This window comes from Athene cunicularia (genome assembly GCF_003259725.1).
Source record: "Athene cunicularia isolate RWA chromosome 4 unlocalized genomic scaffold, athCun1 chr4_part3, whole genome shotgun sequence".
Lineage (NCBI taxonomy): Eukaryota > Metazoa > Chordata > Aves > Strigiformes > Strigidae > Athene > Athene cunicularia.
The window spans coordinates 16,084,321-16,111,619 of NW_020799100.1; the positions used below are offsets into that span (position 1 = coordinate 16,084,321).

The 27,299-nt window shown below is 42.9% G+C and overlaps 1 protein-coding gene across 6 annotated transcripts in view; it reads right to left on the reverse strand.

The window, feature by feature from the left end:
• Positions 1–27,299, reverse strand: part of FGF13 (fibroblast growth factor 13) — a 260,995-nt gene that overhangs the window by 34,275 nt on the left and 199,421 nt on the right. For 5 of the 6 annotated variants that reach the window (XM_026848686.1, XM_026848688.1, XM_026848683.1 and 2 more), the window contains 2 exons: positions 23,769–23,879; positions 17,630–17,733 (listed from right to left, as the gene is read on the reverse strand). In XM_026848686.1, the coding sequence (XP_026704487.1) occupies positions 17,630–17,733; positions 23,769–23,879 (215 nt within the window). Of the gene's footprint in view, positions 1–17,629; positions 17,734–23,768; positions 23,880–25,864; positions 27,213–27,299 lie in introns of those variants that run through there. The other variant, XM_026848685.1, reaches the window with a different exon arrangement.

A 27,299-nucleotide genomic window follows, 5' to 3' on the forward strand; every position in this document is an offset into this window, starting at 1 on the left:
CAAAATACAGATGAGGTAAATGCTCCCATTTTTTTTTATTCTGTAACATATTGCATTATGAAAGGATTTCTCAGATAAGATTTTTCAGTATAATGAAATAAGCTACATGTGGAGTATGAAAATTAATGAGAATGTCTTTCCCTTTAAAAAGAACTACAGTACTTTGATTGATCTGCTGGGTTTAAAGGAAAAGCTAAGCATTTAAAATACACACATGCACACACACAAATACATGCTTTCCCACTTCCCAATCCTGGAAACAGAAATGCTGCAGGTCGATGCTGTCCTACGGGCTCTCTGCTTGTAGGACCAGGGCCACAGCTAGGAAAATAAAGCACACAACGTGACTAAGTAACGCTTTTATCATTAAAATCCTTGCCTGTCTTACAACAGATCTTTCCTTATGACTCCTTATTTCCTTATGGCATTTAATCTTTGCAGTAATGGTCAATATTACTAACGTGTTCTTACAGTCTTTGATTACAGACATTGCCCTAACCCTGATTTTTTTGCCACCTTTACCCATTACAAGCAGCAATACAGACAAGTAGAGCTCTGGCATGCCACACAGCCAAAGGAGTGAACATCTTCCAAATAGATCAGCCTGCTGGATGCCGATTGCTTATTAAATACTGTTGTACAGTAAGCAACATAGCCAAGAACACCGATTTACTGCGCTCCTGTCCTCTGGACAAACTCAGTATTTCAATGAGACTTCTCTGACTCTGACCCTTCTTCCCATGAGCAACTGCAACACTATGGCTGCACTATAGACACTGCTCCTCGTTATATCCTCAGTGGCATCAGATACACCGGAGATAACCAATAGCCCTCAGGGCTGGGCCTTAAAAACTGGCAGTTTCACAAGCAGTCACTTGAATGAAGCCTTGTTTCCCAGGGGATGAGTTAAGCAGTTGGAATCTCTAGTGTCTAGAAAAGCATAAGTGCTGATGGTTTTCAACCTGAGGGCATTCCTGCTTCCCCTGGGTTTGGTAAGAGTTTAGCTATGCTGCAACATTCCTTTATTTATGGCCATGAGCGGGTCAGCTCGCTCTTCCTTACCCAGCTGCTTGATTTCATGAAAATTGCAGAAAAGTAAATTGCAGGAATGTAGTATCTCTGAAAACTGCAATCAGTCTGCTATATTTTGTCAGAACTGGTTAATGGATTTTAATGTTATTAGGAGTAGAGTCAGATATATCATCAGATGACCAAGCAGGCACACTTAAGGAAACAAGGCAACATCGTTCTGATGCACTGCTTCCTGATAATTTTTGTAAATAAATTAAATAAAATTATGTCAAACACCTTATTTTCAACAGTCTGTTGTTGCGTTGCAGAAGCTAAATTAACTTTCAGTGAAAAAGAAGATATAAATAAAATAAAAGATTAAAAGAAGATGAGAAATTTTTTTAACTGGCTCTTATCTGTGCCTAAATAAAACCACAATTGAGTCACCGTGGTTTCTAAATCATCGACAATTTCCTTCTACACTGATTATTAAATACAGGCACTCTCCAAGGCCCTACAAAATACAGTTCACTGTTGTGCTGCAGTAAAAAAGTCGTAATACATCATCTGTTCCTTACAGGATTCATTACAACTGAAATGTTGGACTCTCCAGATAGTGTCTCAAAGATTTTTCTTATGAAGTACTTCATAGGCAAATTGCCTTATTTAAGAGGACAAAAGTACATGAACAGGTGAATCTAAATTTTCATCCCACCAGATGTCCTTGAGGCCCTATCACCGACCCTACTGATAAAATAAAAGCAATGATTTCTGAAATGTAAATACCTGCTGCCAGTCAAATCTTCCTAGAATTGTTATACAGAATGTGGAGGAAAGTCCATTGAAGTAATAGAGAAGCTTTAATAATAAAACCAAGCAAGTGCAATTTTAATAAGGCACAAAAATACCTGTAGGTTTTCAGCTAATACCCAACTCTCTGCACTGACAGTTTGGAGCAGTGGATGTGGGCCTCCAAACTCCCTCATCCCTACACGTCCGATCTCAACCAGTCTTCTTGACTGCACCAGCTACACAGATGCAGGCAGACGGCTGGACCCAGATCCTTAATTTCCTTTCATCCACTGTAATGCACACAGGCAGGGGGGGAAATCACTACAGAACAGCCAAGATCTTGGGAGAGGTTTCTTGCTCCACCCCACGGTGATAACAGCTCTACTGTGCATCGATTACTGGGGCCTAAAGAGGTATTTTCTTTTTTCCCAGGCTTAGATGACTATACTTTGAGTTGTCCACATGTTTGCATGTCAAATTTTTTGCTAAGTGGGATGCCAGGAGCCATCTAAGGACAAAAGTACTGTAATATCATCCACGGAAAGGTCAGCTTGAAGAGTAATGGGATTTCTGAGGGGTTACTTCCCTCGTCCATGTGACATGCTCACAGAAAGACAAGGAGATCAAGGGGTAGAAGAAAGGAGCTGCTGGAGAATGGCATGCCTCATCTTCCAAAAGCTTACAAACACAGCCCTGCAAATGAAAATACCAGTGGGAAAACCTGACCTCGCTGGAGTTAACAATGGCTTTGACACTGACAGGCCACAGCTTGGCCAAGCAGCAGCATTCATCCTCCTGCATACTGCAGTCTCAGTGATTCATGTTAAGAGACTTAAAAAGCAGGAGACATTAAAGTATTACTACTGCTCTTATCCCTTTCCCCAGGATACAACCAAACCGAACAAGAAGAGTTCAGCTATTTTTAACCAGCTTCTCTCTCTCTCCTACAAGACCTATGTGGATTTAAGTGCATGAGAACAGGGTTGGCCCATGGACATTTGGGGCCTGCCTTGGCTCAGCACAGAGAAGATTGTCTAGCTGCAATATTTAGCTCCCAATTTAATCTCAGATCTTTCTCCACATTCTTTTTCAATAATGCCTGAGCTGTTGAGATATGAGATTTTGATGTAACCCAATTTCTGTTTGCACATTACGCATAATGTAGACCTGTATACAGCTATTTCATCAGTTTTGGAGGAAGAGCCTAAAGATACTGAAGTTTCCTTCATCAGGAGCATCTGTGAGAAAAGGTCAGGCCACCAGGACTCAGCGTGAACCTTTCACCACTATGTGTGGCCATGCGTTTCGGTTGTACCCCACCTCACCCTCCTCTGCAGCAGTGCCTCTCTAGGAAAAGGCATGAATTGAGCACCCTGACTCACACCCATACCAGGTAGCTGCAGCCTCCTCGGCACCAGCTGAGGCAGCATCCCGTGCAGTGTGCCACTTGAAACTGGGGGTCAGGGAGGAGGCTGGATGAGAGCAGCCAAACACTTTGCAAGGGGCAGTTCACTCGTGCTTGAGAGCAGGTATGCAACACCCAAATTGAGAAATTAAATGAGCTCTTTTGAGCTGAACCACCACTTGGTACAGTGCTCTTTGTATTGTGCTTGCTGTAATATACAGCGTCACACAATACCATGTACTGATAAAACACTTTGTAAGTGGCAGAGTGACATGAATAGTGATAAATGTTGACGTGACTGGTTTGGATAGAAAGCAAGGTGTGCAAAATAAATGCTTGGAGAGGTGGATACCAGGACTTTTTGAAATGTGCCATTCCATGTGCTCCCTCTGATGGTCCCAGTTTGCTATTTGCACATCCCAGCGCAACCCTTCGTGCATCGGCAGCATGCTCTGAAGCAGTGACCAAGGACGCTGCACTCATCAGAGGGCCTTCCCAGAGCTGCTAGGATTAGCAAAGGGCTATAATGACTGCTGAGTGTCTGACCATCACTGTTCCAACTGCAACACCTATCATTTATTACCTAACCATAAAAACGAACCACTGGTGGGACTTGGCAGGCAAGGTTATAGCCTTGGAATGAGGTTGGTGGATTCTGGATGGAGGCATGAATAATCCCTGTGACTGTAAATCATTAAAAACTTGGGTTTTCTAAGCAGAAATCCAATTCTTTACTCTTAATATCCCAGCTAACAAATACAGCCTGATCATAAAACCAGCTTTCTCATAAGAATATCTACTGAAGAGGCATGGTAGCTTCTCACATGTGATGTCCTGGAAGAAGCTTTCAAGGATTATCAGGTGACTGTTGGCCTGCATGCACGTAACTTTTCAAGCAGAATTCTCCACTTCTAACTAGCCATAGCAAAGTATTATTCACACCTAGTCTTTCAAAGATGATGCAATAAACCTTAAGGGTATGATTGCCTCCTCCTAAATCTTACACACCAATGTACACAAGAGACTAATATCTCTGCACCAGTAGAAAAGTGCTGAGGAAAGGTTGAATGAGTCAGGGAAATAAGTCATGAATTGAAATTAAATTCACGCTATGAAGTTAAAACACAGAGCTAGCTTTGTGGTATATTTCTATTTGAAAAAGGAAAAGGAAAAAACCAAGTGAGCTGTCTAAAATCCAGGTTGAGCTTGAGCCAAAAGTTTTACAATTGGAGAGACTGGGACTAGGAGAAAAGCTCTGAGTTCTAGCACATCTCTATTTCTATTGGGTTTTTTTTTTTTGGAAGCTTCCTTGGCCCCCACTCCAAATATCAGCTGAATTTTTATTCCAGGTTCCAGTATATAACTACACAGAGTTCCACAACCCTCCTTAAAGGTTTGGGCATTGTCCATCTCTATTAATTCTCTAGATATGAATTTATATCCATATCTTTTGTGTAATAGATATGTTCTGTATCTTTATGTTAAGAAACTAAATGGTTGTACCATCAGCTTGGTAGTAATGCAAAAATATCACTTCAGAAGTTTTTTTCCAAGAAAATAAATTTTTACCAGGCTTTCAGACCCTTGAAGATTAGAGAGAAATTAAATTTTCTGTAGCTTGGTGAACCCACTTTTCAGGAAGATGGAAGGAATATATATTTTCCCATTTTTGAAGTAATCAATAATAACTCATGAAACTCTCTACTTATGAAAGTAATTTTGGCTATTTATGTATCCCCTGTATTTATTGCTGTCCTACAGAAATGGAAACTTCTACCTCCAGCTTGAAGTGCTTTGATTCCGGTTTAAGAACCACATGACCTCGCAAGACTCTCTACCAACAGAGCGTTAAAAATGCCAATACAGCAGACAAAGGACCAAACTCTTCATAATGTGTGTGACCTTGCTGCAGGGGACACAGTGATGTGGGTAAGCAGAAGTCACAACCTGAGTGAGTCCAAGGCACAGGAAACTTTCAAATCTAGGTTGCTCAACATTTGTTTTGGGAAAGAGTGGAGATGTTTGGATTTGGCTTTACTGTATGTAGCAAACAGTCTCCAGAGAGATCAGTCTAATGACAACTTAATTTTACCAACATTGCTTGACTCAATAAAAATGTACAGACTGGATAATTGCTATATCAAAAAGTAAAGGCCATAACTATCACAATTGCCCACATTAACTCCAATTGTTTCATAAGAGAAGCAACTGCTGCTTAGAAGACTGTCAGAGCCAGGGGGAAACAAAACAGCTCAACAACAGAAAGCCTGGTATTAAATAACAGGGGAAAAAAAAAAAAACCAAAATCACTTGTCTTCTTTTACTGTCATTTCTGTGATAATAAAACGAAGGGCTGCAAGTGCAAAGAGTTTGCCGTTGGGTAGCAAATGAAGCTTCATCAGATGATTCACAGCTAAGCCAGTGTGACTGTGCTCATCTTCCCAGTTATCAGCACAAAAGGAGGTTGGTTTCCTTAGTACAGATATTCCCAAGCCACTTGAAGATCAAGACTGCCTCTTTCTCAGCTTAAAATTTCAAGATCTTCAGGGATTCACCATGGGGAAGTTAATGTATGGCCTCTACATACAGCAGTGCCTGGGCTCTGTGATAGAGATGGTGCATAAACACATGCTCTTAGTGCTATCAAATCAATGCTGTTCAGGAAGATATATCATCAGTGCAATGGCTATTGGCTGATGAGCTGGGAATACTCTCTCCCTGCCACTGCTGCTGGACGTAATTTTGTGAAGAAAAAATATTGTTTATAGTTTAGTTGTAAGAAGTACAAGTTATTAATAATAAACACTTGCCATTTTGGTATTGTTCCTACAAGCATAATTAAAGGAAATATAAACTGTTAGGGCAACACTTTGAGAGTACAGGTGTTTTTTAGCATCTCACTGATTAGAAATGCAAATCTGGGAAACAATTAACTAATGTGGTAGAAATCAACAATTTGCATAAAACTCTTTCAGGTCTTTTCTATCACAGCTGCAATAATTTCCCCAAGAAAAAGCCTAAGGAAGTCCATGCTGAACACTCCTGCCCATGGAGCAAGCTCCCAGTCTCTCTGTCTAGAATACATAATAAATCTTTGTTTCACACAGAGGCAGCTAAAGCATAAATTAAAGTCAAGATTTTCAAAAATAGGTGAGTGAAGTTGGCTCCTGTTTCATGACGCCCAACGGTGGTAACACAAACCCAGTCATCCTTGCTCATCTGTGACACCAGGCATGCACTGCCTTTCACAGAAAGGTGTCAGAAGAAAGTACACTGTACTAACTGGTGAACCTTATCACGATGCTCCTGGTGTCGTGATAGCACTACAGAAAGAGCCTGCTGCTAATGTTCCCCTGCACCTGGAAAACTAGAGATTTTCGTATGGGTCTGCCAGAATATTTTAAATCTTAAAAAGCAAATATCCAAAAGTACGAGGCATTTGAAGAGAGGAATTATTAGTGAACAATGTAGCACCCAATTCTTTAATTCTGAACTATTTTGTAGGAAAGCATTAGTCCAAATACTGCATGGTTCAGATGAGCATTCACTTCCAGAGAAGGCTCCAAGTCAAGTGCTCAAGTCTTGCCCATCACTCTGAATAATCCCTCTGGGCATCCAGGACTGAGGTCTACTGCTCTCCTTATTCCTGATGATCATTGCAGACCTTGGGCCCTGTCTCCAGGCAAGCAGGGACTTAGTCATTAAGCTTCACTGGCCTCCTAAATGCTCTGTTCATTTTTTTAATCACACCAAAATTTCATATTGCAAATCAATGGCTGTCTTGTCCAGATCCTGAAAATCTTACTCAGATAAATTAATTCTTCCTCTGGCAGGCAGTCAATGAAACTGCTTGCTTGAGTAAGGATTACTTACATGAGAAAGAGTTTGCAATATCAAGCCCAGTAAACTCTTAGTTCATCAGGTAAAGGGAAGAGATCTGCACTTCGATCTGTGTCTATTCCACTTATTAGAATTTCTTTGGCTTTTTGTTCTGTTTCAGATCATTCAGTTATTTACTCTGAGCTTATTTTACCTTCTGTCAGTGTCAATATGGCTCAGCTGGCAGCAGATGCTCCTCTAGATCTGAGCACACTGGTGTGAAATAATGAGAATGGAATGAGAATTGACGTGAACTTTTGCCCAAAACCTGAACCGAAACCTTCATATTTCTGAAACTCTGTCTGCAATTTGTGTACCAGCTCCATGAGACGTACTCATTTCAAAAATATGGTAGTTCTTCCAGTTTAGTCGGAGACCGCAAGTAGTGGCAGGGTGAGGAACAGCCCACTCTTTTCAGTTTGCTAGACCCATTTTGCTAAAACAGTTCTGCAGTTGTCGCTTGAGAAAATATACCCTCACAAGTCCTCTGAGGTTTGCCCATTCCCAGCCAGCTCAAATGCAAGGTTCCACCAACACCTGTGTTCAAGAAGAACACTGCTATCTCATAATGGGACTTTTTTACATCTGACAAATGCTCTGGGGGTGAGGCTGGAGGGTCTAAATTGACTCCCTCATCAATGTGCATTCAATTATCAGAGTAAGGAAAGGGGAAGACTGCTTTATAAAGCAGCCAGCCTCTTGTGCTAGCTCTCTATGATTTTTAGATACCTCCTGAGGCTTTAAATAAACAGGACTGTACTTCACCAATTATCATGCTTGTTTTGCTTGGCTCCCCAGTGGATTTAATTTTAGAAGAACCGTACCGCTCAATATTCAATGCTGTTTGGGTAAAATCACAAAAATTAAAAACAATATGATAGCACCTATAGCATCCACAGAATGTAAAATATGAGAGGTCTTATCTGTTCAATTATTTAAACCATCCAGTCTGCTAGTAAAAGCTATTATATTGGCATTATAACCAAAGACTTTCTAATCCATACTAAATTTTGGATTCTTTTGTTAATCCTAGATTGACTAATGAAAGCAGTTTAGTATGGAAATGCAAATTTCTTGATACAATTTTTATTCAACAGACTTGTTTTCGTTTGCAGACCTTTTTTAGATTTTCCATCCAGAAACTCAGCATCTCTACCTCCAAGAATTAGCTTATCTATGGAAAAGTTAGTTGCTGAAACCAAGGCTTCAAGGGCATCATCTATATATGACAACGTTTCTGTTTCCTCTGTCTCTACCTAGCCTCTGTACCACGCACCACGTTTACCCTGCTTTCTAGGACTCATAGAAAGGTGTCTCTGGTTTCAGTACTGAGAAGCCATGCCAAAAGGATGGCATTCAGGCTCTCTGTGACTGAAGTAACAGAGTTCCCTTTGGAAACTCCCTTCAGCTGTGCTCCAGTTCCCAAAAGCAACCATAAAACTTGGGGATAACAACTCCTTCTTGCCCACTGACACCCCATTGGTTTTGCTTAGTAGACTTTTCAGAAAGATTCCTTTTGACTGACTACACTGCAAATGCAATGTGAACTTTTACAGTAAAACTGGATTCTCAGTTTTTGCACCTCATCACTCGCAATAAAAGTTCTGCCAGGAAAATGGGTTTGCAAGGATGTAAACGGCCAGAAAGCAGTAAACATTTCTTTTGAGGCTGCCAAGTAGGAACAGAACTGAATTCGCTTCCTCTTAGCACTGTCGCAACTGCAAGGCTACATGAAGATAAAAGACACAAAAATGTATTTAATAAAGTCACTCTGAATACCCCCACGTGACAAATCTGCGATGATGCCAGCCTGGACTGATGGATAGTCATTATGGGAAACTGAAATGCCCTTTACCCCCTTCTAGCGCAGGTGCTGCCAAATTTTGTTTGTCCTAGCACTGCTGTGACAGCCAAAGCTCTGGGTCCTGCCCTGCAGCACCAGGCACACACAGGAACAGGTGTAGGAACAGGCACATGCAGGAAGAGGCACACTTCCATCTCCTCGTTCAGCTTTTCCCACAGTCCGTTCTTGCCCCAGTCCCATACTTTCACCACAACCACTTTTTTCCTGCATATCCTTAACTAGGGTTAACTAATACTTTCATGTATTTCTCATCCGAGAAGCAACAGCCACCTGAAAAATAACCCATCAGGAAAACATCAATGGGACACAGCAACGGGACAGACCAGTGAGGGCACATTTTTCTCAAGCTGTTGGCTTGTCATTGGCTAAGTGCAGATGCCTTTGCAAGAGTATTAGAAAAAGGAGATTTTAACCCAGTATTTTCCCAACACACTTCCCCAGCCTCTGGTGAGCTATGATTTCAGGACATTTCTAAGCCAAAGATGGCATCATTGTATTTTACAGCATTTTTCCTTCAAGAATTTACCTAAATTATATTTGAACGCACAAAAATGATGGCATCCTCGGCATCCCATTGCAATGAGTTCCCCAGCTGAACAACGCGCTGCGTGGAAAACACTTTCTGCAGATTTAATAAACGCGATGAATCCTTGTGTTTCAGTGTCACCCTGGGTTAGTTTCTGCTCAAGTTCTGAGTTTGTTTTCCAGTACCAACCCACTCCTGTTGGTTTGGGGAATCCTCGGAGACTGTCTTTGATTGCTCCAGCCTCCTTGTTTAGATGCTCATCTTCACATGGGCATTTACAGCCAGCAGCAGGCTGCGAGCGCGTCGGGGTGAGCCATCTCGTCGGCAGGTCACAGAGCGAGTGTAACGAGGCAGAAGCGCTGCTGAGTCACTGTGACAAGAGCTGCTCATTAGCTGAACCTGCAGCACGAGAGGGAGGGGAAAGCCCTTCTGGGCAGAAATAGGGAAGGCAGACAGCTTTCTAGAAGGAAAGGCAAGCGTAGGAATGAAGCTGAGGTTTCATAATGGTATTTTCTTTTAATTAAGCCACATTTGAAAAAAAACAGGGTGAGTTTAGAAAGTTATCTTGCTTCTAATCTTGAAGATATTTCATACATACCAGGGAAAAAAAGCAACAGCTCAAACATCCCCATAAATACTAATATAGGTATTTTTCCATCAAACTGCAGAAGAGTCCAGCCTTACAGGGAGCAGGCACACATATCACCCCACGGGCACCTACACCACTGGTCACAATATGTAGCACCCACACCAAATTTAGGAGACAAAAGCAGCACATATTTCATTGGCTCTGCTGAATCATAGCAACATAATCCGTTGTTTGGCGGTCTGAATGTACAATCCCAACTGAACACGCCGAGAACCTGGCAATGCTCTTATTCTCGCACTTCGCAGCTCACGCCGTCTGCTCAAGTCCTTATCTGCTTACAACTCTCACTTGCCAAACATGCTTTGCAACGTGACGGTGAAGAGTTGTGAGTAGCCTGGAAGTCCTGGAACTCAGAATTCCTTGTTTACTGGCGCGGGGCTGAAATGTGATGCTGGAAGCAAGCGGTGTGTGATCCAGGTGCCAAACTATCAAACTTGGGTCCAGCTCCAAATTCTGCCAAGGTTTTATTTTTGGCATCATGCTGGTTTTCTGTCACTGTGACCCCAGTGAGCAGTGCAGTGGACTGAAAAACTTGGCCTTACGAGCTACACTGACTTTTCAGACACATTTCTGAGCTTGCTGAGTCCCGAACTTCTGCTTTGAGCAACGTCTGAAGTCTGGGCTTATAAAGACTTTCTGTCTTTTCACCAAAGGACTTTGGCATCGATTAGCAAATGACTAATAAAGAGAGCAGGTGCACTTTTAGTCTTTTATCTACTTCACATGTATATTATTTATCTTATAGGATACTGAAACTTGTATTGCACAAACAACAATTTCACTGCTGATTTTTAAGAGCCACTGTTAGGAAACCATTGCACAGACGCCTAACTGCAGGTCTGTCAGGATCTGTGCAGTGCACAGTCCTGAAGCATTACTTTCATGCTTGAGCTCCTCTTATGAAGCCTCATCTTAGAAGGTGCTGAGTATCCTCAGCTCCCACCGCCTGCAGTGAGGGATGGATGCACAGTGGCACCTCTGCGGATGCCTGGGGGATGACTTGTAGAGAAAAGCAGCACTTTCAGCTTGCTGAATCTCCTAGTAATTCTCCCACAGAAGGGTGAGGCTTTCCTTGCCTCTCTGTTGGAGACAGCAAGCAGTCTCTCTCCTGAAATCTGGAATCACGCTGACCCAAGCACCTGAACAAAACAGCACCCATCTCTCCACCCCACCCCTCAGCAACAGCACACATAAGAAAGACCAGTGTGTATCTCGTTAAGGAAGACCTGCTGCAGGAAACCACTCTGCTTCCCCAGGGACCCGACCCCAGGAGTGTCCCACATCACAGAGCGGGGCCAGACAGGCACAGCAAGCTCAGCCACAGGCTGCTGGTCCCTTCAGCAAGCGGGACACAGGTCTGTGAGCAGTGGGCTCTGCAGCTACACTGCCAGGCACAGTCCAGCTCACTGCTAACCCCAAAAATTCATGGTCAGATCCCCTGGTAATAGGTTGAGGCTGTGAGCGCAGCCTGATCCAGGGAGTGCCTGCCTGTGCAGCGTTATCAGGAGCCTGTGATGCTGTGCAGAGACCCACCACACTTCTCCCATGTCAGGCACTGGCCAGCACCCATCTCTGTGCTGCAACGCTGCTCTAAGACTGAACCAAAGTACTGTTGTTCACATCTGCTGACATAATTAAGAGCAGTGTCTATGGTTGAAGGTGTCAGAAAACATTTATCAGTTCGGGCTGGTCCTAGAGTGCCTGGGAACCTCCTTAGAGCATGCTCCTGTCCCAGTGCTGATCCCACCCCCCGCCTGCCCCCTCTCCCACCTTTGCTGTGGGGCAGTGGGAGCAGTCAGGGCTGTCAGCACGACACAGGGTCACAGGAGGGCCAGAGCATCCGTCCTGACTGTGAGGATGTTGCATGTTTATCCAGCATAGAGCAAGGCATTGCGATGAAAAGAAAAATGTTCTGCGGCTGTAGCTAAGGCCCTATCACTGAAGAGAATGAACTATGTTAAGGTATAGTCTGCACTTGAGCATTTATGGTAAAAAATTATTTATACTGACATGCAAATTTGACTAGATGAAGTTTTTGATTATTTCCCCTATCTCTTGGTTTGTGCTATTTCCCTGAGGTGGAAAAATGCGCTTTGCCAGTAATTCATTAGAAATGCCCCAGCCATTCCCATTAGCTACAGCAGGTCTCCAATGCACTGCTCAGTATTAAAATATGCACAAACTTCTCTTCTCTCCAACTTACCAAAACCAATTTTTGAATCACTCTGAGAATTTAATCACATTTCAGTTCTCTTGGCTATAATCAACGTGCACGCTTCATACAATATTTACTTTCTGTGCAGGTACCAAACTTGTATATGACAATCTATTTTACATACAGAGGACAATGTTAGCCAAATGCTCTCTTAGGGTAAATTATATATAAAATTCTGCACAGGTTATTATATCAAAGTGCTCCTTAAACCCATGCTAACTCTGTACTGAGTGCATCAGACAAGAAACAGCAAAATTAAGCCACATACAGCAGCTCTATTAACTCAAAAATATCAGAAATGCTAGAATAGCTAACAAAGAAAGCATAAACAACCCTGCCATGTAGCATAGTTCCTACCACCCATCCTACAAAATCCTGAATAACCTGAATTTCCAACCAATGAGTTGAAAGGCTGCAGGAGGGAGGGACAGACTGGGCCCTAACACACATGGTCAAGTCAAAGGATTGCTCTAAGTCAGTGGCTCTATCCAACCTGGGAGAAGCTGTAAGCTTACTCACATGTGACTCGATTAAATCAGATACTGTGGCAAATCACAGGAACCCAGCCCAAGACAAGATGGAACACAAACACTCTGTACAAGCCGAGTTGCATGGCTCCTGAGGCCAGCCAGAAGGATGCATCAAATAGCACATACTTACTTCTACCCTTTCTAGCAATGTATCCAGGCTAAACAAGCACACAATTACATGGGTTGAAATGTTGTGTAGGTGAAATACGCATTTCATTGGCAATCATTAAGTGATTTTAAAAGCCTCTGACATGATGGTTTACGGAAAACACACAGTTCGATGTTCTCAGGCTGTTTTTTAAAATTTGCTGTACTTTGGGTTATGTTTCAGCTTATGTAGAATTCAAGCAGTACACCCAATTCTCTTCACCTGCATACATGCCTTCCATTTAATGAACTTCACTCAGCTGCTGCTCGGCATCACTGTGAGCCTGCTCTGTCACATCACAATCACTTTAATGAGCTCGCAATAGCTCTAGAGCTACATGTCTGATAAACAGATCCTTAAAATATTATTCACTCTTTTATTCAAGACAATGAAAGAACACAAGGAATTCATAGGGTATGAAACCTGAAAAACTCAAGTGTAGCATATATGGTGATCATCTGAAAGATGTGGTCGTTCATAGAAAGGAAAATAAGATATGATAGAAGCCATCCTAAAATACAAAAGGGCATGATTCATTATGTGGTTACGTAAGACAGCAGCGCCATAACACTGTTTAAGTCATCTTGCAGCAGCATGACACTGGTGTAAGAAGGGATGAATCAAACCCTGTGTTTTTAATTTAAATGGATGCTCAGGCATCAAACGGCAGGAAGAGCTTTGGCTTCAAACAGATCCTGACAAGGCCCCTCCAAATAAAACTGTGAGGTCACACAACTCCCATCGACTTTGTAGGAAACTGGCTACAAAAAAAAAAACAAACCAACAAACCCAAACCCTTTCAAATGTGGTGTTCTTCTGTGATATGAAGAGGCATTTTCCAGTTGGTGTGGAGAAGAGGCAGACACTGCTCAGAGTGGGGCGAGCAGCAGCAGCTCAGCAGGCTGCGGGGAGGACCAAGGTCGCTTCCCTTCTCTGCAGTCTAGGACTTTTAATGTGCTTCTGTAATAAATGTAGATAATTATTTATTTATTTTTACATGATATCTTTTTTGTTTGTTTGTTTTGCTTAGCTGAGTTTCTGCCTCATCCCCGAGGAGCTTTTATCATTACATTAAAGATCTTATTTTTTGCTTTAACTGACAGATGCTGCAAACTATCTATAAACTCTGGCAGCCAACTACAGATATCTGTTCTCTGCAGATTTATTGTATATCACTGATCCCCTCATGGAGCAAATTCACCTCATTCTTGAGTACAGTCACTGGATCAGAAGCAAACCACTGCAAATTACCTCTGAGGTCAGGTACCTGAGTCCCCATCCTGGCAGACTGCTAGGGAGAAAGAGGCAAGGCCAAAGCCAGAGTTCAACAAATTAGCAAACTGGATCCGAAGATATTCTCCATCTGCCAACAACTGTACTGGATTGTGGCTAGGACATATTTTCTACATATGCAGGACACTCAGAATCAGCTAAGTCAATTTTGCTGTGGCACAGCCCAAACCTCAAAAATATACCATAAGGAACAAAACACAAGAATTCATCACAGTCACTAAAATGAAAAGGAACCGAGATTTAATATTGCTACTTCGTGTGGGATGCATGGAAACGGGACACCTGGCGTGTTACCCCTAACGTGCTTTCCTATGCAAGTGTGGGAAAGCACTTAGCTGAGCCTCCATTTATCCTCCTGTAAGCCAGATGTCTTATTTACCTATTTACCAGTGGGGGAATTGCCGTGGACTTAATGGCCTCTTTATCAGGCGCAGTGTTTTGGAAGTGTTTCAGGCTAAAAGGCACCATCAGGTGCAAGGCACAGACAGTAGCATGGGGTGAGCAACAGCGATGGCACATTAGTAGGGTGTTTTTCAACCCATTTACCAAGTGAATCTATAACCTTTGGCAATGCAATCTGAAGGAAAGGCTTCTGCACAGACACAAGCATGACTGAAGCGCTAGAGTCGCAATAAAACCAAAAGCTAGTGATCACGACATAGACCACAATATTCTCTCTCCCTATTACATTGAATCATCAATGCTAATTTCATTTCTCTCTGGGAATGTTGCATCTGTTATAGTTATCTACAATTTAAGTACAGTTCTGTTTTTCCCTGTATTCTTGTTTCAGGAATTTGACGGTGTTTTGGGGGGCTTTTCCTCCTGATCAATCTCATGTTGCCAACTGTCTGCTCCTGACAAAGCCCGTTCAGGAACACATCCCTGTAAGGGCTTGGAAACCCTCAGGATGTGTAGATGGATGTCATTTACTTGAGCTGATCTGTTCCCCGGACTCCCTGTTGGCATCTCTTGAACAGGTGAGTGTTCAGCTGGTATAAATCAGCTGAGTTCTCTTGGGACTCATTTACATCAACCAAGAATCCAGCCCAAAATATAAAGCTAATTTCCCACGCGTCAGACTGTCAGACTGCATCCCTTGCTGAAAGGACCGGTATCAGCTAGAAACACCTGAAAAATGGAACTGTAATTTTGGCAATCTTTTTGCGGAGCAGGTGAAGTAGGGGCAGATGCTCCTCGCCAGCCCTTGTCCACTCCCTGGGTGCGCTGACAGAGACGTGAGCTAGGTTTCACCTGCCAAGACAGTTTCTTGCAATTATTATAAAGGACAAAACAAGTAGCCCAGAAGGCACTAGATGATAAACCCAAGATTATTGAGAACTTGGTGGAAACTTTTTTCGGAAAAGTAGATCAACATTAAATGGACACCAGTCTGTGAAGATTATTTAACAATATGAATTTGGGACACAGCAACATGACAAAAGTCTGTTTAAGGCCTTGTCAAGCCATCAGGTTCAAGAAGAATAAAAAAATAAATGTAAGAAAATATAGCTGCCTAATAAAGAAACAAAGAGGATCATTATTACTAAAGGGGAAAATAGAGATATATCACTAGTTAATTTTGCAGTGGCATAAACTATTAAAATCACAGATCATAAAGGATTCAAGGAATACACTACTCATGGTAACATATAAGATCACATGAAGAACTATCCCTAATCAAAGAAATTACCAAAAATTGCAACCAAAATGAATCTCTGAGCTCTGCTTAAGATGTCTAGATACCCATCAAACTAAGCTGGACTTAATCTAAATACGGGTTATATTCTGTCCCTACTCCTCACATCGAGGGATACTAGAAGAGATACTTCATTCTTTCAGTGGTCCCTTTGACTCCAGGGTTATGTCTCACATTGAGTTAGCAGTGGCAGAACCTGTCCCCATCTCGTTTTCTGCATTTTTGCAAAAAATGTATCTGATTATTCCAGAATGCATGCAGTGAAAGAGCTGACCTACTCGAACCAAGCATGTTCGTTGTGCACGGTGACGGAATTTTGCTTTATGTACAAACCTTTCCATCCCACCCTGAGACGCAACTCGAGGTAATGGTCCCCGAGGCAGAATTGAGCCCATAGAAGCTGGCACGGCGCAGCGTTCTCCTGGCAAGTGGGAAGCCAGGAAGGAGTAGAGCTGAGGATGCTGATGGAAATGAAAACGCATAGTGCAAAGGTACATTTGCAGTGCAAATGTAAATGACACTGTGCAGTCACAGGACCGCGACTACACGGGATTAAGGGGACTTTGCACGATCTGGCTGTGTGTCTACAGCCCTGCAAACAGATCTGCGGATTAGCTGCACTAAGCAAATACCTCAGTAAAAAAAAAAGCAGAGTTTGATGCCATTCACTGAAATTTTACTTTGTCTAACAGCATACTCAGTTCTAATTTGCTTTTGCTCTGGCGGATACAAGAGAAAAATATGCAAAGCTGCCCCTTGTCCCAGCTGTCAGCATTGCAAAACAAATGAGAGATTTGAATAAGTTTACTTAATTGTTACCAGTATTAAAGGCACCTTAAGGGAATCATCCATAGAAGAGAATAATTTGTAGTAGATAATAAATCATATTTTCCTCTACTTTCTTCCTGGGAAAAAAATCTCTTAAATCTCATTAATAATCCTGAACATAGTTCAACTAAATGTCTTTAATTAAAAAATGCTCTATATTTTAAAATGTTCTTTTCACTTTTTTTCAAAAAAACACTCTTTGCTCTCTTAAGAAACGCCACTGAAAATTACTAACTGACATTTCTTCATCAAAACTGCTAATAAAGCATTTCTTTACTCATTCAGCAACTTGAAGCCCTACGATTTTGGCACCTAATTCCATTTCTATTTGAAAATCCTAGTTAAACAAACAAAAAAAATTACTTCCTATAATCCCTTTTAATAACAGTAATAGAGATTATATGGGAAGATATAAGATGTGTTCAGGCACGCGTGTGATTTACAAAGTTGTCCCTTTCCCTCTGTACCCCACACTGACTAGCCCAAGCAGTCCACAGCGACCAAGACAGAACGTCGTTTCTGTGTGGGGTTTTGGTTGCGGGGTATTTTTATTTCACACTTTGGGTTCATTAGTTTGCATCAAAGGCACCGCAGTATGATTTCATACATCCAGATGTATTCATAATGGAAACAGAGTAATAAGCTTAAGACAGACTATCACCACTATACTGAATTTGCTGTGAAATCTCATGTCTACAGGTTATAACAGACTCCTTGGAACAACAAATAATTCATTTACTAAGTTCTTACCATAATTACAGTGAGAACAAAATCAAAAAAGTTTACTTACTGATGTATATAGGTATCCTTCACTGTTCATTGCCAGATACAATTTTGTTTGAACCCCCTGAATCGCCACCACTCGTAAACCCACAGGTATGAGGTTAAACAAAGCTAGGAGAGAAAGGACATGGAGAGCAAAATTAATCCTTTAGAGCATGCAGATTTGATAGAGAATTAAACCATAATAACCAGAACCAAATTAAAAAATGCCCATTCGTGCATATGTTAATTTCTGTGGGTGCAATACAACAATACTGCTACTATCATGTTCTTCTACGGCGGTTTTCACCAAGAGCTCAGAAATGATCTACAGAGGGTATCAATGTATCTCCCCCATTCTGAAGATGGTGAACTGGAGGTACTGAGAGCTGAAAGGACTTACCTGCTCATGAGCAGAATCCAGACTCTGCTGAGTTGAACATACTTAATTTGTTGAGTATTTTTATTTTTCTGACAGTAAGTGCAAAAAAAAAAAATCCAAAATTTTTTTCAAGATGATCAGAGCTTTCTTTTGTTTTGCAAATTCAGATCAAATTCAGTGAACATTTTTGACCAAAAGGAAAGATCGAGATTAAATTCAGGAAAGTTGAAAACCTTCATTAACATCTCAAAATGTTTCCACTCAAAAACGATTGTGGTTTTTTTTTTTTTCTCTTTTTGAGAGGAGAATGAGTTTGAAAAAAACAGTTAAATAACTTCAAAATGAAATGAAGTGACAGCATATTCTTTAGATCAAGCACTAAATCTGTGCTTGCAAAATTGAGCTGCTTCGAATATTCTGCTTGCGTTTATGCTTGTATACATGCTAATAGTGGCAGAATTTATAAGCAGAGAAACGTCTCTTCAAAAAATGAAGATTCCGGTTTGTAAAGTGGCAAATTAAACAAAAATAAAAAAAGCGAAGCTGTGCCGTAGCGTGGATTCATGGACACATTCAAATTGAACACAAGTAATAATGAGTTGAATACAGTACTCTGTGTTCAACACGTAGGATCAAAAATAAAGGGGAGTTAAAAAAATTTTCAAGAACTGTTATCATAACCCAAAGCATCTCCTTCCAGTCTGTTGTATAAATGCAGAAATAGGATGAAGTAATGCCAAACTGGCTCTTATTCCTAACTGGCTGGAAAACTCCAGTATGCTTCAGGCTGAAGTTCGATATTTATGGTCACTGTCTGCAGCCAGTTTCAAACTGAATTATGAATTTGAAATATTTTTATTATTTTCAAAAGTATAAGATAAGAATTATGACCCATGATAAATTCATTTTTTCAGCCTGACAACCCCCAAATGGTCGTATTTATTTAAAAGAAAATTTGCATCTTGCCAGCATTTTAATACAGATCCTAAATTTTGGGTGTGGGTTTCTCAAGAGTGTATCAAAAAAGGAAAGGGCAAGCGTATGCACGTCCTACTTCGATACAGGCATGGCCAGAAGTTAAAACTGTGCGTTGGGGATGAAGGACTAAATTCTGGTGAAAACAGGCTCTGTTCCAGCAGGCAGCTGGACCTCCAGCTCCGTGTGCTGTCACGGGTTTGCCTGAGCATCTCAACCCCACGGCTCAGTGAAGAAGGGCTGTGCTGGGCTCAGGGCTGGGCTGAGCCTGCCCGGCTCTGCTGGCACACTGCGAACTACGGGTGTTCTGCTCTGAGGTTGGGGAACCTTTGAGCACTGGATTTCTTACAATGGTCGAATATAGCACAGCAGGTGTAAACACCCAGAACTTGGAGATCATAAAATCATACCCGCATTTTTCTTTCCTTCTCATAAACACAAGTATACATGCAGACACAAACACACACATGCACACGCGGCCCCTCCTCACGCTTGCCTCAAGCACAAAATCAACAGAAATTACTTTCTCTTCACTAAGACAAAATCCTCTAGTTCTGTGCAGTTTTTGGCAAACAAAACCTAGGTTTTCAGGAAGGGAAATGCTAAGGGACAAGGATTTCTCGTTCATTCTATCAAATGCTTGAATTTATCTTCAGGAGAAAATATTCCCTGTCTGACTCAGTAAATATTCCCTTGGAGAGTCCTCTCTTGCAGTTCAACCCCAAAAAGCAGCATCTGCTCTCCATGTAGGCACAAGAGCACAATTTAAAGCTCAGTATCCAGGCAGAACCTAGAGATCTCTTCTGAAAGGTGCTTTCTTAATGGCATATTTATGAGTAGGGCAAGTGTTTTTCAGTACAATGGTACAAGGATGGTCTCTACTGTAAATAGTGCTACAAAGCTGTCAGTAGACCAGCTGAGGACAGGGCAAAGCCTGGGACAGTCAAGAAGATACAGCTCTCAGCCACAAGCCACAGAGATAGGTTTCAGCGACCAACTCCTGGCTGGTGCTGTGCCTGGCAAAGTGAGCAGAGATATGAGGCTGAGCAACCCCCGCCAGGGGAGGGCTGGGGCACCCACTGCAATGGGTGCTCAGCTGCTTCCAGCAGCAGCCCAACATGTTTTCCTGCCACAAACATACGTGGTCTATTTTGAGGCAAGGCTGGGCACACTCAGAAACTGGTTTAGACATCGGTGGGATTAGCAGCTGCTGTGGCACAGACTGTCGGAAGTTGCAAAAGGGCTGCGGGGGAGTAACGCTGGCTCTGCTGCTGCTGCTTCTGCTGAAGGGGAGAGGGACCGCCTGTTGGAGGGGTGCACAGTCAATCTGTCCTATGCCAGCACGGACAGAAACACGGCCAACCTGCCACCTCCAAGGTAAGGGAACGTTGGCACTGCACCAAAAAAGGGGACTGTCCCCTGTAGCTGCAGCCATTGCTCCCACTGCCCTTGCAGAGCAGCAAGTCCAAGTCTGGCTTCTGTTAACAGTGAGTGGCCTGTCCACGACTAGTGAATGCTGATGGGGCCACCAGCAGAGCCACGTAGCCCCCTTCTCTGCAAGCCCCCAGTGCCATCAACAGTGGGTTGAAATGCTGTTGCGTTTCTGGTGGTTGACCCTCATGCAGGTAGATACGACAGAAAGGCAAAAAAGCCACAGGAAAAGAAATTGCTTGCTACTATTAGCAGTTTGTGTTAACATAAAATATGGCAAAGTTATGTGAATCCTAGCCTCTCCCTATTACATTTGCGCTGTTTAAAATAAGGATATAATACCCATCATAATGAAAAACTTGGCGATGCCTAAAGGAGAGAAGGTCTTTGCTATGGCCCATGTGCAATACAAGCTGACAGAGAATTAGAGCTGCAAAATAAGAGGCAGCAGGCCACAGCTGGATTCGTGAACCCTTACACTGCTGTAAGGTCTGTGCCATCCTTGGCTTGGCCACCTGGACCTTCATACATTTTCTGCAGGATATTGTTTCCTAAATTTCCTTATTTTATCAGTCTTGAAATCTCTCTGTCTTGCCAAAATTGGGAAATAAATTCTGCCTTGATTTAAAACCTTGCCCTATTTAACACATTTAATGAGGCAAAATCTGTTCCTCAGCCAGGAAATCCTTTCCGCGAGGCACTTCCTCAAATCACACAGACTCTTGGCTAAAACCAAGGTCTGGTGAGTGCTATGGCTCCTCAAATGCATGTTTCTCTTTCTGACGAAATCGTGCTCCAAAATCTCAGCTTTCTTTTAAACTCCCTGCAATTTTGGATGCGACCTTGGTTTTGTGAACCTTGCATACAGCAGTGGGTTTGCAGAGCTTGAAATAATCGCTCCCAAGTCAGGAGCTGAAGGAGATCTTCAGGCAAACTTCCCACTCAGCTCTAGGTAGCAAACGATGGTGAAGGTGGATGCCTGGGCCCAAGATGCTCAGGAGCTCAAAGCAGCAGCTCGCTACTGGGGGATGCAAGCTCTCCCCATCTTTACCCTAAACAGGGAAGACAAATTGTGAAATTTAAGCAAGGCTGACCAATGATCTGTCTGGGGATCAGGTGGACTATGGCTATGATTTCCTCTAAAAAAATGCAGTTGCAGAGTCCTAGCACTGTGCAACTCTGCTGGCCACAGCCGCATTTGAGGATGTTCCCCTTATTATTAAGGGGAGTTTTTATCACCACTCTGCACTGCAAAGCAAATGGTCTTAAAGCAAATGTTCAGTGAAGGTGACAAAAGGGAACAGCAATGACATCCCTCAGGGATGCAAAGGAGAGGAGAATGGATTGGAGAAGGGGTCCCCCAGCATTTGAAGGGGGCTACAAGTCCTGTGGCTTCCCTGCAGTGCATGAATATGGGCTAGATGCGAGGTGTTTCTGTAGCTATTGGAAGAAAGGATTTTAAAGGGCCTGATCTGATTAATATTCATGCTAGAAAGGCTTTGGGGGAAGCCCCTTATGTGGACTCTGATCCACAGCATAAATCAGTCAAAATACTGCAATTAAAATAAATTCAGGACTCCAGGACATTCAGGTCCATATGCTTACCTTACCTAAAAGGGGAATATATACAAAAGCACATGTTTTTTAATGATAAAACTTTCTGTTCTGAACACTTAAGATACTGCAGCCCAAATGCAATCATTTCTGGGATACTTCTATTAATATTTAAGTATAGAGCAGTTTGGAAGGCTGGTATCCAGCAACAAGAAGTTTTTATTATTTGCTTTGTAATCTCTCAGGTTATGGTAAATTTAAGGACACACTGAAAACAAAGATATCTTAGAAAGAGACACATTTGTATTTCTATACATTTTATCTTGTTTCAAATATCAGAATCCCTATTAGAGGGATCCCAAGCAAAGTATTTGAATGAAACATTCACGCAAATGATGTAATTTCAGACATTTGCTCTGGTACTTTAAAAATTTATAACAATATCACACTTAGATGGAAAAATTAAGATTTGCCTATTTCTTCTTCTTTTTTTTAAGGTAATTAACAGAACTACTCTGAAATCCTGAATGACCTGTACTTTTAAAGTAATAAATATTAGATCATTCACTTGGAAAAAAAGCAGTGTTTAAGGTCCATAAGAGTCATTCTTAGAGTAAATTTTGTGGCTGCACTGAGGAGAACTCTGTAAGATGGCAACAGCCGCTCAGCACTGCACTGATCTGGTCTGTGCCGCCTTCTCCGTGGGTGAGGACAGGACCTGGAGCCAGACCTCAAGTGCCCCCACAGATCTTATGCTTGTGCTCTGCCCTAAGGCCAGCACCCTCAGTACCTGCAGAGGAGACCTCCTCCTGCAGCTCACCCGCTTCCCTCCTGTCACTCACAAGTTAAAATAGGGATGCAAAGAATGTCAAAGAGGATGCGGGAAAAGGGTGGGAGCGATTGTCCAAATAAGATACGATACTTCCTATTGCATCTAGTGCTTACTCTGCCATATTCAAGTGCCCTGTAAAATGAAACCATTTTTCACCTGCAAATGTTTTTCCTATGAAAAATATCAGTGCTTTTTCATAAATAAAAAGGAAGGTCTGCCTGTTGATTTTCTAGCTTGTTGTCTAAGTGGCCTGAAATACCTTCTCAGACTCCTTTCTCTTCCTAACTCCGTCTTTCAGAACAGACATGTAATTTAAGCTAAACAGTACAGCTATGTAAAATGCTGAAAATATTTTTTCGCACACACCAAATCCATGCTTTAGTTATCTTTTCCTGTTTTCTATTAATTCTCAAAGTTGTGAAAAAAACCAACAAACCATAGACTAAAAGCATCCAAAGCTTTTTCAGAGAAAAGCTGAGGGAAATCTCATTGAAAGCTGAAGGTATAATAAACTTTAGAAGGGGTAAAAAATAATAAAAACAGGGAAACGTGAACTTTAAAATGATGATGAACTCTCGTTGTATGAAATAACACGGCTCTCTCTGAATGAGCCCCTGTTCAAGAGTGGAGATAACATTATTCTATTTCAGGCACCCTGAGTAGGCGAGCAAATTCTCCCTGTTGAAAAAAAAAAAAAATCTAATAAAATCAAAGGACAGCAATGAACTTCTCTAGATTACCATGGAGATAACATTTGCTTTGTTTGTCATATGTGTCATCATCACCTCTTCTAGTTCATTATTTCTATAAGTGATTTTTATTTGCATTATTTTCAGACCCAGTAAGTCTGAAAAACTTCTGTGTTGTGAGCACAGTGTTAATGCCACTTCCACTCACTCAGTCATCCCAGGATAACAGTTTTGAATGCACCTACATGGGAAGAATGAGACACCACAAATCACAAACACACCATTTATTCTTCGTGTCACTTACTATAACTACTGTCCTCCTCTTTTGTTCCATCAATTGTTCCATCTGCTTGCAACTGCAAGTGGTATCCTTGCCTGCTGTATAGCTTTGTTACTATACCTTTAAGCTGAGGCTCTGTAAAAAAACAATAGTGAGATTAATGTGGGAAATCCTGATGTACCGTTCCAAGTGAACAGGATGTTAAAAACAAATCTCCAGGTTTCTTCTCAAGGCTGAGATATGAAAAAGACCCAAAACAAAAGCAGGGCAAACAGCTTTGCAACACTTTTCATTTAGGTTGAGATCAAATTTATGTCTATGAAATCAATTTCCAAAATGATTAAATGCCACTTTCAATTGCAATGTAGGTAGCACGGTAAAATCTACTTCCAGAGAATATAAATTCCAACAGTGTGCTGCTTGGCCTCAGGAGCTCAGCCCTATCTCATTTAAGATTAGAAATGAGCTGGCGAAGAGCATATTCTGCCTTTTAAAAAGGTGTGAGTTCTTAAATGGAGAGGAAAAAGAGGACTACTACGATAGTGCTAATAAGAGCCACAGTGACAGTTGAGAGCCTAAATATATAGCAGCAAACATTTAGCACAGGAACTGCTGCAGCTCTAATAAACAAACCCCCATTCCTCGCTGCTCCAAAGAGTACAGAGCATCCGAAGTGACAAACTACTCAATGAACATATGGAAAATGGAGGGGGGAACCCTGAAATCCAGCAATGTGTGGAACTGCAAAATAAATATTAACATAAGGGTTGAGGTAATTACCTCATCAGCTAGAAGAAGAAAGATCAAAACAACGCATAGTTTGGATGGATTTCTTTTTTTTTTTTCATAACCATCCTCAGATTCACAGTTAGAAAGCGAGATATCTCACACAGTTTCTGATCATTCTAGACTAAAAAGTATACAGCAACAGGATCTGCTATCAAGTCTGTCATTTAAGATAGCCAGGTAATGCAGCAGGAGTAATTGCAAAAAAGGTCTACTTCCACTGAATCCCAATGAGATCTGCATTGTAGTCGTTTCACACAATTATGTTTGTCAGGAGGCGATGCATCTCTGCAGCTTGCTCCACAACATCTTACTTAATTCAAAGATAAACATACAGTGAAGATATGTGTCATTTCCAACAACCAATGTCTGGATAAGACTCCTTGTGTCATCAAAGACATTAGGGAGCTCTGCTACCGTACTTCATTTTAGTAGGAGCTGAAGGCAAAAGCTTGCAGTAGTTTGCGTAAGTGTATTAGTTCCTAATAGCAACCTCTAATAATGGTACCGATGGATGCACAATTCTCATCTACCAACTTTTCTGACAAGAAATTAATCCAACCCTCACTCTGGCTTTTTAGCCATAATACATCCCATAGCTGTTTGCAAACTGTGAGAGAGGCACCTCTTCCGTGGCTGCTGAGAAAGGCAGACAGGTTAAGTGGCTAACGGCATCAATGTTTCAGCACCGCAAAGGAATAGCAACATTACCAGAGGGTTTTGCTCCTCCCACACACAAAAAAACCCCACTCAGATCAGGGACTGAGTCTTCATGCCTGATCTTTTGCACCTCTGACACAGAGAGCATCACGTCTGCAGGGCAGCTGCATGTATGAGATTCCTAGAAAGGAACAGGGCACTGGAGCAAAACTCTGGAAGGTGCCAGCCAAAGCAAAAAGCCTCATCTGCAATCAGCAAATAAAGTACGGCACAGGCATTCTGTGAAGCAGAAAGACAAAAACATGATCTCTAGACCGCTAAGTTATTTAACATACAACTGAAGGAGGTGTACATGTGGGAACTTCCCCTACTAACATCTGCTCCACAAACAAATCGCATGTGTTTGTATATGTCTGTGTGTAACAGAGAGACTACTGAATTACTGGTACACGGGTGCACACGGGTGTGCAAGCGAGGCAGAGGTGAACATGAAAGGGGAAGAGACTGTCATGGGGCACCCATGTCTATCAGATCATATAAGCCAGGAGTGGCAATACCTGCATGTTCATTTTACCAACCCTGAGACACCAGTCCCCTTTCCCCACGCCTGATGCACATCTCAGTTTGCATTAAATTAAACAAACCAACCCCCCAAAGACATAACACTTGCCAACCTGGTCGCCTTCTTCGCCTTTTCTTGGAGCCAAAGAGTTTGACCCTGGAAAACACATTCAACTTGTTCTTGTCGCAGCTTCCCTTGCTCTTGCTGGGGCTGTTGACACACTTACAGGCATTGGACTTCTCCCGCTCCCTGGCTTGTCTCTTCTGGCGGATCAGGGAGCTGGCGATGGCTGCAGCCATGGCCGCCACCGCCCCGGCACCACTGGCAGGTCAGGCACACGGGGTTTGCTCGCCGGCCGCGGGCACCGCAGCCAGCATGCTGCTCGGCCCGTCCCCAATGCTGGGGACGCTGCCGGGCGCCTTGGCCAATGCCACCCACCGCCAGTCGGCTTGGGAGCCCCGGAGACACCAGCGGGATGCTCGCACCAGAGCCCTGGGTCAGGATGCAACAGTTTAGCTCAAGTGTTTCTGTCCGCTGAGATCTTCCCCTTTTGATTTTCTGATGCTTTTTTATTCTTCCTAACTTCTGGCAGGGGAAAGTTTGCAGGCAGAGGTGAGCGTTTCTACGGAGATCAAGCAGATCACTTGCAAGGCATCCCTCTGAGCTTCTCCAGACGCGCTATTCGCATGCAGACATGGCACATCCACTTGGTGCAAGATCATTGCATCTCTCCTAGCCCCAATTTCTCCAGTTAACTTTTCTCCCCACCCATCCCCTCCCCATTCAAATCCCAGCAAACACCTGTTAGACTCCAGCAGGGGCTGTCCAGTTGCAGGGGTTTTCTGGATCCTTTTTCCTCTTCTCCCTTAAGAAGAGATCCAAAGCAAGTGGCGATGGAGACACTGGGAGGAGATGCCGATGCCTGGAGCCTTGGCTGCCTGCTGCCGAATGCCTCAGACAGCCTCTTTGCCTCTGTTCCTTACAGGTGCCGCTGCCTCCCCTCCACGGACGCGCTCGGCTTTTGCATTGCAACACTTGTCACCAGGCAGTAAACAGCCAGCGCTCCCCTGACGCCTGGGCGCCGGCAGCTCAGCGCTGAGACTGCAGCAGCAGAAGTCCTCAGGCAGCGGATGCACACACTCGCACACACTCGCACACACCCCACGAGCTGTGCGCTGGATACAGAAATGAGGCGACGCAGCAAACCCCTTATCACCACCCTCTCCTCCTCCTCTTCCTCCTCCTCCTTCTCTCCCAGGCAAGGCAGCGAGCGGGAGACCTGCCCGGTGGCTCTTTGTGCGGAGAGTTGCGGAGGGACCCCCGGGGTGCAGGCAGCGAGGAGGCAGGGGCTCAGGGTGGGCAGGGGGAGCTGGTGTACCCCAGCTGCCCACCCTTCCAGCCCCACGGGCTGTGGGTACCTGCTTTTGGCAGAGCCGCCTCCTGGGGAGGCGCAGACACCCAAACAAACGTGACTGCGATGAGCAAATAGCTGGCACCAGGTTTTTTGGCAGCGGAGTGAGGACACCGGGCTGGCAGCAGGAAGGTGG